The sequence below is a fragment of the Epinephelus fuscoguttatus genome, linkage group LG13 (genome assembly GCF_011397635.1).
Source record: "Epinephelus fuscoguttatus linkage group LG13, E.fuscoguttatus.final_Chr_v1".
Lineage (NCBI taxonomy): Eukaryota > Metazoa > Chordata > Actinopteri > Perciformes > Serranidae > Epinephelus > Epinephelus fuscoguttatus.
Window position 1 is genome coordinate 19,500,493 of NC_064764.1, and position 15,954 is coordinate 19,516,446.

At 41.3% G+C, this 15,954-nt stretch overlaps 1 protein-coding gene across 1 annotated transcript; it reads left to right on the top strand.

The window, feature by feature from the left end:
* Positions 1-2,119: 2,119 nt before the first annotated feature.
* smarcal1 (SWI/SNF related, matrix associated, actin dependent regulator of chromatin, subfamily a-like 1) lies at positions 2,120-15,647 on the top strand. Its single transcript, XM_049594397.1, has 17 exons — positions 2,120-2,937; positions 3,024-3,375; positions 4,105-4,155; positions 4,251-4,511; positions 4,637-4,687; positions 4,791-4,974; positions 5,225-5,375; positions 6,640-6,801; positions 6,933-6,998; positions 8,046-8,186; positions 9,794-10,012; positions 11,541-11,611; positions 11,844-11,946; positions 12,213-12,395; positions 14,302-14,402; positions 14,609-14,705; positions 14,893-15,647. The coding sequence occupies exons 1-17, from the start codon at positions 2,572-2,574 to the stop codon at positions 15,043-15,045; spliced, it is 2,712 nt and encodes a 903-aa protein (XP_049450354.1). The 5' UTR covers positions 2,120-2,571; the 3' UTR covers positions 15,046-15,647.
* The last annotated feature ends 307 nt before the right edge of the window (positions 15,648-15,954 follow it).

Here is a 15,954-nt window from a genome sequence, read left to right on the forward strand (position 1 = left end):
ATTTCCTCCACTGTTGTGTGATACTCACTTTGGAGACATCTGATAGGAGAAAAATAACAATTCAGAGATGCTGGATGGAAAAACAGGGGAGAACAATTGACCAGTCAGTCAGGGCAGCTGTGTGTCTTGACTGAATAATTAAAGTGAACACACCTGTGGCTTTTTTTGTGTTTGAATTTATGTAAGACTGCGGTCAGGCTAGTGGCCATGTGGTGAGCATTTAATGGATTGCCAACAGTGAACTGATACATTAAACTTAGTATGCTCTCACTCCTGCTGGTTTTCTATTCTGGCAGGTAATTGCCAAGTAAGTGCCTGATTAAATAGCAATTGGATCAGCTAACGGCAGTGATGGAAGAACTATTCAGCCCCTTTACTTAACGAAAACCAACAATACCACAGTGTAGAAATACTCCACATTAAAGTCCTTGATTCAAAATCTTAGAAAGCACACATCAGCAGAATGTACTTAGAGTATCAAAGTGAATTGTCATGCAGAAAAATGGACCCTTTTATTATCATATATATATATACATCATTAGACTGATAATACAGATACATCAATCTATAACCTGTAGTAGTTGATTGATAAACAGCTAGCCATAGCTATTTATTTACTGTTAATCATTGTATTGGTTCATCATCATGTTTATGCTGCAGATGTTATTCTTCATCTACAATTTAACTTGTACAGCTGTCAGATAAATGTAGAGGAGTAAAAGTACATTTACTATGAAATGTAATGTGGCAGCTAGAAGTATAAAAGAGGTAACAGCCTGCACAAAGTGAAAATATTCAAGTAATCTTCAGTTAGGTCAGTGTTTCCCGACTGGTTCAGCCACAGGGTTCAGATTTCGTTTTAGTCATTAGTTCAAGCACCAGTTTAATACATTCAGAGTCCTACTTGTGTTTGGCCATGTTGTCAAGCCAGTTTGCTGTCTCTGTTAGGAGTCTGTTAGTCATTCACTCTACCACAGGAAATTGCACTTTAAAATGAAAGCCCTGTACTGTACTTCAAAACAAAGTGTGTTTTTTACAAACTTGACAAGTTTGCAAATCATCTGGGGATCCATTTAGGATGGTCCGTGCAATCCAGTCTCACTCCAAAGTCGTCGAAATCCGGTGCTTGGGCAGTGACTTTAAGTGTCAGACACTGAAAAAAGCTGTCCTTCAGCATCGGCATTATACGCAGCCAGTTACCATTACAGTTTAACAGCGCTTGGCAGTGTAAGGGGGAAACATGGCAGGACAAAAATGAAAGTTAAGGCTGCAAAAGGCCCGAGTGGGGCGGCTGGGAGTGGTGGTGGATGGGTACTACAAACACCAACCTTCACCCGGTAGAGTGGCGTTCGCATATGGTAAGATTATAAAGACAAACCCTGTTCTTTTTTCCTAAATCTAACCACATGTTTTTGTTGCCGAAACCCAACCATGTGCGCTATTTGTCCATCTGCAGTGTTGTACTGATGTAGTGCCTTGATGTTGAAAGAGACAGTATGTAAACGGTAAACTTCCTGTGAAAACACGTGCTTGACACAGCGCCACAGAAAGTCAACAACCAATGCACCCAGGATGCCTTGCACATCATACCTGGACGTGGTAGGTCCATAACCAAACGTCAATATGTGATGTGGTCACAGTGAGAATGTGTTGACCTGCGACCCACTTTAGGACCGTGACCCACTAGTTGGAAACCACTGAGTTAGGTTGCCTCACAACTTAAAGGGGACCACCACCCAAATTAAGAATTCTAATATGTTATTTCCATGGCCTAGGAAAGTGTAATTAATATCTGTGAAGATGGGCTACTCTCCCCCAAAGCTAGAGACCACAGAAGTCTCAAACGTGTGATGTCATAGGGTATGAAGCAAGGCAGTGAATGGGAGTCTGATTTTGAGGAACCACAGAATATTTGTTTTCTTTTTACACTCAAATTAATATTGACATGACTAACCTGTTTTAATATATTTGGGATTTTGTGTTTGTATGAGCTCATTAAAATCGGTAACAGGTTGAAATTAAAGCAATTACATACATTTCTATCGTTAATAACGTGTATCTTTTTTTTTACCTTCTTGCCTTTACAATAAGCAACCGCTACCTCCACGTGCCTGCTTGTTTTTCAACGTCACTTCCTGCGCGGCAGATCCTGAACCATGTAGCAACTTGTCAACTAACGTTAGCTTCAGATGTTTCTCCTTCCTTCGTTCCTGTACACTTTACAGCCTTTGCCGTCTTGAGATCACGGTGTTAGTCATCTGCTCTCCCACGCATGAATGCCCACTTGTGTGTAACACTGCTGTCGATATAATGTCATGCTAATGTTGCTCAGCTTTATTGTTGCTGCCCACGTTAGCAACGTTAGCTGGTACCGTTAGCCGGGTTAGCTAGCTGCGGTACAAGTTCGCAAACTTTTAAGATAACGGTCGTACTCGTGCAAATCCAGGTGGGTGTACATGGATCATATATTTGTGGGTAACTAGATGTTTTGGCTAGCTCGGAGTGTTGTATAATCATCTGAATTTGCGAATGCCTCTGAAGTTAGCGTAAGCTGCAGCAAAGTTCATCATCATGTCCAATCAGCTGACCGCAGAGCAGCAGCGAAAGATTGAAGAAAACAGACGGAAGGCTCTGGAGAGAAGAGCCCAGAGACTCGGACAGACCATCAACAACAATAAGCAGACCCCAGTGCTTTTCAGTAGCACTTCAGTGCAGGTACAGCCCTCTAAACACAGCTTTGCCTCGGATCCTGCTACTGTGACTCGTCACAGAGAGACACTCAGCTCTGCTCCTGCACCAAAACGGTTTGTGCCACCCTTCAGGAAAGACTCACAGAGCCTCAATAACTACAATCAGGACCCCAAACATCAGCAGTTACCTGGCACTAGCAACCAAATCAATCAGAATACTCTTTATAACTCTGCTCCTAAAAGACAGGTGAGTTCTGTGCATTGATGTTCAGTTATTGTTTGCAGGAATAATAACTTCAAGTTTCCTAATTCATTGTCTGTATTTCCTTGTAGATACAGCTTATTGACCCACTTCCTCAGGCAGCAAATCAAAATGTAATCGGCCCCGTCTCGTCTAGTGGAGGAAGCACTGGTGTGAAGCCAGCTCATCCCACACCTAACCCCACCTCCAACGGCTCAGGTGGTGCATTTGGCTCATTCTACAAGCAAACTAGTAAACCTGCCCAAAATCCTGTGGCACAGCTTCCCTCCAACTCATCAACTCTGAATGCTGTACCTGCAAAAAAGCCTGCCATCTCTGTAAGAGGAAAGTGTGTAGCTCACACAGAGGGCCGCTTCAGAGTCGAAGTGGGCTACCATGCAGAACTGATTGCTGCTTTCAAATCCATCCCCACAAAGAGCTACGGTAAGTATCTACCAGTGTAACTATGCTGTTGTGCAGCTACGTCTTGTTGGTCAATGCTTTTTGCAGCCACACACCCCTTTCCACTTTTGAACTTGTGGGAAACACTGATGCATATTGGATCATGGATAGATTAGCAACATTTTAATAATTAACAATAAACCATATAAGTGTCAGTAAGTTTTTAGAAGTGGTACAGGAATTTAAAACTACTTGGGCAGCATCATACGTTCAGAACGACAATATAAAGACAGACAGTAAGACAAAAACCCTCAAAATGATTGAATTATTTCTTGTACATTCATCATACTACGATAAACAAGCCCTCAATAGATGGTGTATGTTATGCACCATCATGGTCTGTGTATTAAACCGCAATCACTTTTTAGTGCTGACTTAACTGCATTGTGTTCTGTGGCAGCAGGTATTCCAATTTTAAAGTAATACCCAGCCTTAGTGCCAGTGCATCAGTGCACATAACCAGGACAACCTGCAAGGCCAAATAATGAATGACTTAACTCACCGCTATAAAAATAAAACCAACTGCTATCCTCTGGCCAGAGCTTCAGGGCTCTCCTCTGTAGAAGAAGCCAAGTACACATGGCTTTCATCCTAACCAGTATAAGTTTTCTAAGTAAGAATACTAATGTCTTTTAATGTAGTTATTTTGTACCATAGTTTTGGTATTGTATGCTAGATCTTAGAATAATAAAGTATTCTGTTCTGCCTCAGACCCTGCCACAAAGATGTGGAACTTCAGTCTGGAGGACTATCAACAGCTAAGTATGAACATCAGGGACATATTCAAAGACATGGCAGAGTATTGGTCTTCTTTGTCCTGCTGCTGCATCTCCTGTGTCTATATCTCTTTGTTGCAGTGGAGGAAACAGCTGCTATCGCCTCTGTGTCATTGAGGCCTCTGGATGGAATGGAGGCAGTGGACGTTGCAGCAGCCACCAGCCGAGCTTGTGACGGTGCAGCGTTGGGGGCGCTGCTCAAGCTGTGTAACGGCTGGCAGAAACCTGGAGCCACTCTGCAGGGCCAGTGCGTCCTGGTGTCTCCAACAAAGTTTGAAGTTGACATTGGTTACCATGTGGATGTCATTGCAGCATTCAAGCAGATGCCAACAAAGAACTACGGTGACAGTGAAATTATGCAATTAAAACGCTTCCTCTGTCGTCTTGACAGTCTTTTATCATGTTAAATTTGCATTTTACGGCTTCTGAAACCAGTATTTTGTGTTATAATCTTTGTTGTGCGGCAGACATGAAAACCAGAAAGTGGAGCTTTTCACTTGTGGATTACAAGAGACTCTGTGAGTACCAACATTTGCGTTATTTAGCTGCTTTATCTCTATGGTCATGTTTGTCTCTGTTGCATTTGCCATCTTGTCTGACCGTGCTGTGTTCCATACCCAGTGGATCTCCTCAGTGGGATAGCAGCAGTGGAGGTGGAGCCTCTGCCCAGGGCAGTGGTCCAAGCTTTCTCTGCCAGGTTTGACGGGACCGAAGCCAGGTCTTTAGACGTCCCTGAGGCAGACCTCTCCAGCATCGACCCCTCGCTCACCTGCAGCCTTATGCCCTTTCAGAGGGAGGGAGTCAAGTAGGTGCCTTTGGACAGCCATTAGTGCGTGTTCTGCATGGTGTAGCCAATAACTCAATACCAGCAGACGGCTATTCATCTATAATTTGCTCAGTCTTGTGCAAACGAAGAGATACTTATCATTGCAAGCCAGTATTTCAGTGCCATTCCTCTGTGACTTCAAGTTTGCTTTATAGGATTGGATCAGTGTGACTTCCACTCGCTGTCCTGCTGTAGCATTTAATTTTAGCATTTCTTCGTGTCCCTGTAGTTTTGCAGTGTCTAAACAGGGCCGCCTCCTCCTGGCTGATGACATGGGCTTGGGAAAGACGGTGCAGGCCATCTGTATAGCAGCCTACTACAGGAATGAGTGGCCCTTGCTGGTCGTGGCTCCCTCCTCTGTGCGATTCACCTGGGCTGAGGTAAAAAAAAAAAAAAAAAAAACATCCTGCAAAGAAAAATGGCTCATTACTTCGTAGGTGTTAGAGTTTATCACTTTGTTTCCGTTTAATGGTGTCATTATTGGCCTGCATTAAATCAGCAGGCACCCTCTTAAGGATATTCTTCAGGTCTCCTTTGACAAAAACTCTGCCTTACACATTATAATGCTGGTTTCTACTTAAAGCTCATCTGCATTTGAGGAATGTTAATGCTGTTCCCCAAGGACTGCTTGTGCTCTGTTAGGTACTTTATCTTCAGTAAGGGAGATGGCAGTATTGAATTTCATGCTTCTGTTTCTTATTCTGATGGCTGCAGACGATGATTGGATTGTGAAGCATTAATTTAAAACCGAGATGTTAATTCAGTTTACTTGGCTACTCTGTTGAAGTCTGTTATTCATAAAGACCTGCTTCACATGATGTTGCTGATTTAGCTGAGCTATATATATTTTTACACTTTGCATATTATTTTCGATGACTATTAAGACACCCCCACATTTGGCATCGTTGAAATGTTGGCGCCTCTTTGTCCCCGTTTTCCTTCTACAATTTCAATACGTTCTAATTTCATCTCAGGTGTCCCTTTTCTCTGTGAGCATGTCTCATGTTCTTTAGCAATCTCCGCTTAACTCGCAGCAGCATTACCAAGCTGCAATAGCACCACATTTTCAGAAGAGCTTCGTTGGCCTTCTGTCTATTGACAAGACAAGACAGTCTGCTCTCTAAATAGATATCTTGGATCAAACACAGTCCCCCAATCAGGAGTTGGAATCGTCGAGGAGGGTTTAGTCACAGGATGTTGGCCCATTAAAGGACACTTACTCTGTCTGACTTGGCTCTTATCTGCACTGTTAGTCTTTTGCATTTGGTCAGATCTACTGCAAAACATGGGAGCTATAACTTAGTGAGTTTAAGCCAGGTTGACATGTGAATAGAGAGCAAGTAAGTGAACTGTCAGAAACATTTGGGCCACAGGGGACATTTTTCTTAACTACATGATCAGTTGTCTCTAAATGGAGACACTGCGATGCTAGTTAGACACAATTATAAGTGATTAGTCGCATTCAAGCCAGCTGTCAGTCACAAAATAATTTGTGAATGTGACTGGGATTTTCATTTAAAATTTCAGAGGCTGATTTATTCCCAGTGGTAGGGGGAAAAGCGCAGCCTGGAAATTAGAACTGTTTTTCTGAGGAGTTTTGTTTCACTCTGTGTTTATGACATGAGTAAGTATCTCTGCCTGTAGGCCTTCAGACGCTGGCTCCCCTCCCTGAGTCCTGACAGCATCAACGTGGTGGTGAAGGCCAAAGACAATCTGCGGTCTGCTTTGGTCAACATCATCAGCTACGACCTGCTGAGCAGGATGGACAAGCAGCAGCCGGGAAACCCCTTCAATGTCCTCATCATGGTGAGCTGTTTTACAGAACTGTGCAGTATTTAGAATTGTCTCAAAATATATGTCTTTACTTGTGTTTTTTGCCTTTAAAAGCAGTTACTGTATGTTGTAAGTAGAATATATGATTTTGTCATTTTGTGCAGGATGAGTCTCACTTCCTGAAGAACATAAAGACTGCTCGCTGTAAAGCGGCTTTGCCTCTGCTGAAGGTGCTTGTTTTTCTTCCCTCTTTTCATTTAATGTTTTATTTGGATTACTAATTTTGTCACATACCTTAAAGACGTTATATTTGTACTTGTTTGTGACATCTAACTGTCTCTAAGCAGGATATTTCAAAAATATCCAAAGCAGCAGATCAAAGAATACCTAGTTCAATCTGTGCAAAGAGGCAGATTCTCTTTGGTCTTAAGGTATAACTTCACTGGGGAAAACACTGAAAAAGGTTCCTTTACATTAGGTCATAAATCAAATTTGAGTTGGTTCAAGGTTTTCCAAGTAAAATTATCCAGATAATTCATTAAAACTCTTGGAACAAGACCCAGATTGGCTGTCAGATGGACCTTGGGCCAGCTGAACAATTGATTAGATTTTCTTGGGAAATCAGATTTAGGATGTCTTCCATCAGACAATTATTATTTTTTTAGCCTTAAGCAGCGGAGGCTGGACCCTGCAGTTATAGTATGCATGCAATTAAACCAAAATTTATAGGAAAGATCCATCCCAAAGGAAACTAAATGGTTGCTGCACTACCAACATTAAAAAAACACTACATTAAAACTGATAATAATAACAATAATATATTTATCACACATGGACTTTTTACACAGTTACATGGTTTCAGCTGCTGTCAGCTGAGCAACAGAGTGATTATTTCAGCTATATGCCAAATTCTCTCTAACATGTGAACATACATTGATCAGACAGAACATTAAAACCCTCTGACAGTTGAAGGGAAAACTATTGATCATCTTGTTACGATGCAATGTTCTGCTAAGAATCCTGAGGTTCTGGCATTCATGTGGACGCCACTTGACACGCACCACCCACCCAAACACCCACAGTTTTCCCCGTGTCACTATATCAGAGCGACATTATTGTTTTGTATATGTAGCGTATATTGCCTGCTAACATAGATCCATAAACCAGCTGAATCCAAAACATTGCAGCATTTGGCTCAGGATTGGGTTTAATTTCTTGCTTTGTCAGCTTGACTCTCTCAGCAGTGCTCTGATCAGAGTTGTTTTTTCCATCCTCAGGCAGCAAAGAGAGTGATTCTTCTGTCTGGGACCCCTGCCATGTCCAGACCCTCTGAGCTGTACACCCAGATTCTGGCTGTCAGACCAACACTCTTCCCCCGCTTCCACGAGTTTGGGATACGCTACTGCGGTGCCACACAGGTAGCTTAAGCCTTAAAGGGATAGCGTGGATTTTTTTAATTGGGGTCATATGAGGTACCTATCTGTAGTCAGAGTATTACATACAGTAGATGTCAGTCAGTACACTCCTGGTTTGGAGAAGCAGGCAGGAGTACTGCCACGGAAGCAATGTTTTGCTGTGGAGGGGGGCAGCATCAAAACATATTTTAACGACATAAAAAAAACTCACATCAGTTCAAGTGTGCTCTATATTTAGAATATTTTCATTGCTTTACTGTCAGATAGCTCTTTCTGACGGGGAACTAAAGATGTCATATGTGCTCTCTACAAAGCCAGACTTCAATGACAAAACAGTAATTTTATCTTACAGAACACAGGAGTTGCTGGTCTACTGCTGCCTTGATTAGTTAGTTTGTGTTATTGTGTGACTTTAGTGAATCCAAACCAATCCTTAAAACACCAAAGTCAACACAAACTAACTGATCGAGGCAGGGGTTGACCAGCAACTCCCGTGTTCTGCAAGGTAAAATTACTGTTTTTGTCAAATGAAGGCTGACTTTGAAAAAGCATATATGACATCTTCAGTGCCCCATCAGAAAGGGCTTTCTGACGGCAAGGTAAAGAGGTGAAAATATTCCAAATATAATGTATACTCAAAATAATATTAATTGTTTTAGGTGGCTAAAATACGCCTTGCTTCTGCCCCCATCCACAGCAGTCTATTGCTTGGCTTCTGTGGCAGTACTCCTGCCTGTTTCTCCGAAATGGGGGCTAACAACCGCCATCTACTGTCGGTGATACACTGACTATGGATAAATACCTTATACAACCCCACTTCTAAATCTAAACTATCCCTTTAAGAGTCCTTATCTATCAAAGTGTAATGCTTAATACTGTTGAGCTGTAACTGGCTGTAATTTTAGGACACCTCAAAGAACATAGAAGGCTTTAGGTGTAGGATTAGTGAATTATTTGTTTATCTGCCTCTCTTACATTCACAGTCTGCAGTTCCTAATGCTCTCTGCTGAGAACAATAGGGTTATAAAGGTGAAATGAGGACACTTTACAGCCAGCGTAGGTTGGCGAACAGTGTATACATTAAAACTGTTTTTTAGGTGTCAGCGGATTCCTTTTCTGTGAATTTTGTCTCCACTCTTTTCCTTCTGTTGCTTTATTCTTGCCACTTAATCTCCTTAATTAATTCTAATAGGTTCAAGTAGGGAACACGCTACATGATTTAAAGGCCAATTACATCCTTAATTTGGTCATGATGACTCATTTTGAAGATTGTGGAGATTTTGCTCTGCTCTGCAAAAATTCCCTTTTTTTCCACCATTGAAGTCTCATAAAATGGCTTTTGCATCCTGATAAGAGACTCAGACCAGCCGGAGCTATCACAGTTTGATTCCTGTGACTGAATTCTGAGCTTTTTAGTCTGCTGGTTAGTCACCAGCTTGACTGGCATCCAAACTAATCCCTGTGTGTGATTAAAGAGGAACGTTGTCATTAGATAGTCCAAGAGTCTGGCTACCTGCTTTGAAGGGTTCTCTGTCAAATTTGCCTCATTGTCCACTGTGCTTTTCTTACTTTCCTCTCCTTCTATCCTTTTCTATTCCCCTCCCCTCTAGGCGACTTGGGGGTGGGATTACTCCGGCTCATCTAACCTCGGGGAGTTAAAGCTGTTGCTGGAGGAGTGTCTGATGTTGCGTCGTCTCAAGCGCGACGTCCTTTCACAGCTTCCCTCTAAACAACGCAAGGTCGTCACAGTGACCATAGATGGTGTCAACGCCCGCATTAAAGCTGCTCTGTCGGCTGCTGCCAAGCAGTTGGCCAATGGACACCGCAATGTAAGTCACAAACGTTTCCCATGGTCCGGTAAAAACAGAAAAGATATAGAATTTGAAGTTTTTGGTATACAGGTATTTGCAAACCTCAAGAAACCAGGCTTGGAGTAAGATTTACAATCTTCCCATCTTAGGAATTAACGCAAAACTAAATCAGTCCTCCCCAAGAATAATCAGATTAGAGGAAATAACACAGTAAAAGCAAAAAAAAAAAGTGTGAGTTCTGTTGCAATAATTACAAAAAACCATAAGAAGTTTTGATATAATTCATCACTACTGAATTATTTTTAAAGGGACAGTTCACCCCAAAATCAAAAACACATATTCTTCCTTTTCCTGTAGCGCTGTTTATCAGTCATTTTTATCATCAAATTGTTTTGGTGTGAGTTGCCGAGTGTTGGAGATATCAGCCGTAGAGATGTCTGCCTTCTCTGAAGTATAATGGAACTAGATCGTACTCGACCTCTGGTGCCCAAAGCACCAAAAAATACATTTGAAAAACTCAACAGCAATGTCTCTTTCAAGAAATCATGACCCACTTATTCAAGATAATTTACAGACCTTGTTGTGAGCAGTTTCATGCAGGAACTGTTTTCTTTCTACTGAGCTACACCCACCAACTGTATCACCACACAGAGGGAAGCGTGCATCTACTGCCAGCTCAAACTAGCACCACAGAGGTAGCTAACATTACAGGACTGCCGAGGAAGATGCTATTAATCTTTACATCTCTTGCTATCATGAGCACAAGCCTCTCATCCATGAGTAGATGAACGCTTCCTTCTGCTCAGTGAGAAATTAACAGGTGTAGTTCGGTAGAAAGAAAATAGTTCCTCCATGAAACTGCTCACAACAAGGTCTGTGGATTATCTTGAGTAAACGTGTCATGATTTCTGGAAAGAGACATTGCTGTTGAGTTTTTCAAATGTATTTTTTGGCACTTTGAGCACCACAAGCCCAGTGCCATCTAGTTTCATTATATTAGAGAGAAGGCAGACATCTCTACGGCTGATAACTCCAACACTCGGCAACTCAAATCAAAACAATCTAGGCTGATAAACAGTACTACAGGAAAGAGGAAAAATATGTAGTTTTGATTTTGGGGTTGAAAAGTTAGCTGAAAATAGCATATTCTGACCTTTTGCATTATTCAGTACCCAAGCATGTTGACTACATGTATCCAAAAGACAAATGAAATACAGCATGTTCGACTTGAAATGTAGTCGCCGTGATTAAAAAGACATCAGTTAGAAAAACACTCCTTCAGTCCAAGAAAGTTACATGTTTGTTCTGTCTTCTTCAAATGATGGCATCCTCTCAGGCCTCAAGCACGCACGAGTGCTTTCAAACTGACCCAGAATACTCCAGTAAGTCTTATTTTAAGAGAATTTATTCAGTCTAATGGAACTGAATGGCTTAGCTTGATTGTTCATTATCACACTGCTCCTCAGAGTAATGGCAGCCTTATCAAATCATCAATCAGTATCTCCTGTCAGTTCTTATCTGGTGCCGTTCCTTATCTCTTTTTCAGAAAATACAAGAGAAGGAAGCCCTCCTCATCTTTTATAACCACACAGCCGAAGCCAAGCTGCAAGCCATTATGTAAGCACAGACCCTCTAATGGTCGGGGATCAGTAAGTCCCATCAGCTTAGATGTGATGAGCGCTGAGATTAAAATATAAAATGAATCAGAATCTTTTGTCAGACCACTGTGACTGTCATTTGCACTGGATTTGCGATAACTTTGAGAGTTTGAATAAATACACAGAATGATTGAATATTTCACTGCTTTCTTTGAAACAGTTGAGACCTCTGTTGTTTCTGTCATTGCCAGGGAGTACATCACAGACACGCTGGAGTGTGGGAGGGAGAAGTTTCTTGTGTTTGCCCATCATAAGTTAGTCCTGGATCACATTACAACTGAACTGGTTAAAAAGGTGAGCAAGATACACAGATACCACACTGCACAGAAATATAATTTTAATGTAAAAAAAAAAAAAAAAAGTGCATTTTGATTCTTTTCGTAGGCGTTAAAGTCAACTCTTAGGTCAACTTTCATCAGTAGCTACAGGGAACAAGTGTAGGCAGCACATTTGAGCCTAGTTTTACTACTACTGTGACTTATCAAGGTTTGTTAAATGAGGTTGTTGGTGTCGTATTGGTCCGCTCCCTAAACCATTCTGGCCTTTAATTTCTTCTACAGAACGTCAGTCACATCCGTATTGACGGGTCCACTCCTTCAGCTGAACGGCAGCAGCTGTGTGATAAGTTCCAGTACGCGACCAAGACCTGTGTGGCCGTACTGTCCATCACTGCAGCTAACATGGGTCTCACCCTGCACAGTGCTGACTTGGTGGTCTTCGCTGAGCTTTTCTGGAACCCCGGGGTAAGCCATGAAGTTATTAAAATAAAATACTGAGTGCTCATTAGCTGCAATTCCACCAAACACTTTGGGTATAGTACCCTAAGAATCCATACATAACCTGTGGCTACTAATTTAGGGGTTGTACACATGCTGTGTCTTTAACCGCCTGGAAAATGCAAGGTCAGGTGCTGGACACTACTTTTGTGCCTTTTTTGTGCCAGCTTTCTGAGTGTGACGGCAGGTTGTGTCTGAGGTCGCTAAGCAACCTTGTATTATAGCCTATTTTCTGGGGATGTTTCTGGCAACTTATTTCCCTGTTGACTTAATGAAAATTTTAATCAAGACTAGTTGACAGAAAAAAATTAAAACACTATCAAAATAGTCAAAATTCAGTATTTGAATCATTGTCCCAAAAATATGGTGTGCATTAAGAGCCCTTTGAAACCTTTAATCAGAATCTTCAACAACCATGTCAGATTTTAAATGCCACTGAAGTATGAGACACTTTGCGCCGTGCCGTATGAATTTGAACACGACGGCAACTCAGTCAAAAGTGAACCACTAAAATAACATCTAAAATCAATAAATGTGGGGCAAATTGAACCTTGCAGATTATCCGACAAAAATGATAGCAATTCATTTTAAAGTTAATAAAACAAAATCTTAATTATATTTAAATTTCAGCTGAAATGAGAGGCATTTTGCTCCGTACAGTGTGAATGTAAACCCTGCACATTGTCTGACAACAACTCACTTAAAGTTAACAAATAATATAACATCTCAAAAAAGATAAATTGCTGCTGAATTGATTTTCTAGATCAAAGTACTGCCAAACCACGCTGGTTTTCCCCACCATGCTGTTTTAAAACTCCAGTCTACTCAAGCATTACCGTGGGGAGGGGGACTGCTGTCTGACGGCTCTGTAGCACCCACTAGTGATGGGTGGCTTCATGACAGTTAAGCGACCTTGTACATGAATAGAACACTAAATTGTTTAAGCGACTAATTTTTCAAGTGCCGACTAGCGAGGGGGGTGGACGTTTAATCGTTTAGACGACTAATCGTGCGCATCCCAAGTATTTACCTGAAATTTTGAGTGCAGAGCTGATCTTCTTCCAGATGCTGTTTTTAAGTGTGTAGGCCTATCGTCCCTGGGACAGATATAAAGCTCTGGGTAGCCCTGCAGTAAAATGATCAGCTTTTCCATATTTACCACAGACTGATATTTACAGAAGAAGAGAAAGATATCTGTCTGTTCCTCGTTACATGGCATACGGTGTGCGCTGCTGCGTTCTAAAAGTGCTAAAAGACACTCAGGAACACGTGTGCATTGTGTCAGCGTTGCTCTGGCGTTTGAGTGCGCCTGCCATGCATCTATATTGAAAACAATAAATTTGAGGGTGCAAAAAATGCGACATGTGTATTGCTCCATTGGAACACATTTTTTATTTGTAGTATTTTCATTTTGGACTCAATTTTGGTTCCAGCCCAGTTTTTGCCTCTTTTAGTTCACGTTTGGTTATAAGGTTATCCTGACATTGTGGGAATTTCCCACTCCCTCTTTATGCTATGTTTGCAGGGACAAAGATGTGACAAGATTCACAGTACAGCCAAATAGGGCATTCTGAAGTGGGAATTAAAGGGGGACAAATCCGCAACTAAAAAAAGATTCATTTTGAAGTGATTGCTATGCTCAACCTGCGCTCTGTGCCAGTGACAACATCTTCAGTTCCCGGAGGAATCTTAATAGTTCTTTAATTTCAACTGTTGGCAGCTTTAAGCCTGAATAATGGCTTACCATTTTATTGATATTTTTCCTCAAGCAGAGCGCACGTCGACCTTCACTGCAGCTGAGGGAAGGCAGGAAACAATTGGTGACACCAAGAAAATTCCAATGCTCTTTTTTGACAGTGCTTTTTTTCTGCAGATTCTGATTCAGGCGGAGGACAGGGTGCACCGTATTGGACAAACCAGCAATGTGAACATTCACTACCTGGTTGCCAAGGGAACTGCTGATGATCACCTGTGGTACGTGTCAGTCAGTGGGCAGTAATTTCACTGATAATCAAACTGTGTTTTTAAATCTTTTTTTCCCTCTTGTATTCATCAGTCCACCACTTCAGAGCCAAAACTGAAACAGCGGGGGGTCAAGTTAATGTGGGTTGTTTCACATGCATATTGTGACAAGCAGTGAATTGAATGGTATCTGCTCTATTATAATAATTTATCTCCAGGCCAATGATCCAGGAGAAAATGAATGTTTTGGAGCAAGTGGGCCTGTCGGAATCAAACCTCTCCGACAAAGCGTTGAACGCCAGCTTCCACTCTAAGGTAAGCTCTGCGTCTGTATATAAATAAATGATGTATAATCCTTTTTACAGTTTTTAAATAGCATTCACACATTAACATAGATGAAACATATTTACATAAGGCTGCACAGTATAACGGCGCTTACAGAGCCAAATCAGAAATGGTGTCTGTACATTAAGTAATGACCTGATTATTTGGATTTGTTCAGGACCCTAACCAGAGGAGCATCATGGAGATGTTCCAGAGGTCGTTCACTGAGGATGACGACGTGGATGAGGCCATCTTACTGGAGGCTGCAAAAGACTGGGAGGACACCCCGCCTGATAACAGTACTGATCAACACCTCAGCATGGTCGGATAACACCCCGACAAAAGACAAATCAAAGATTATTTTAGCAGATGACGCAGAAACGTTTGTTTTGAGAAACTAGATTAACATCACCTGTTTATTTGTTTATTGAAAGGAGTCTAGATTCCTGGTTTTTAACCTATCATGATTGCTTTAGACTTTTTTTCGTTTTGCAAAAGTTTAAGGTCCAGTGTGTAGGATTTTGGGGGATCTATTGGTAGAAATGGAATATAATGTTCATACCTTTTTTATTCCTTTTTTTTTTTATTTTTAGTTCGTAATCTCCTCAAACTTAGATTTTTTTTTGCTTTTGTTAGCTTAGATTGAGCTCTTCATATCTACATAGGAAGGGGGTCCTCTTTCAGAGCCCGCCATGTTGCACCGCTGTGTTTCTACACTAGCACTAACACAAATCCTAAAGCAAACCCAAACACATTTTCACGTTACTGTAAGCGAGGGGTACTCAGCTGGCTGCAGTCTGTAAGCTCACTGCTAAATGCCACTAAATCCTACACACTCTTCCTTTAACAAACATGCCAGTGATAAATAAAGATGTAAAATAACAATCTAAAAAGCCTATATATTTTTTGCTAATAAGAGAAAATAAATAAATGTCTGACTCAAGGTTGCCTTCAGACTCCCTCTTAAATTGGAACCTGAAAAGTTACCATGGCTACTGGATATGATGTAATGAAGTCCCTTAAAAGTGATACAGTGGATTTACTTTAGCTTAAATTATAAACCCCAGTCCCAGTGTATCTACCGGCAAGCTGCTAATAACACCACTTTGTAGTCAAGTTTTTACAACTTGATACTTCACTCACTTTGATTATCTACAATTAGTATAAATGACGCTAATGGGTAAAACAGTGAAGCCTAATCACAGCATGGTAGTAATTAGAATTGATACAAAATCAAATG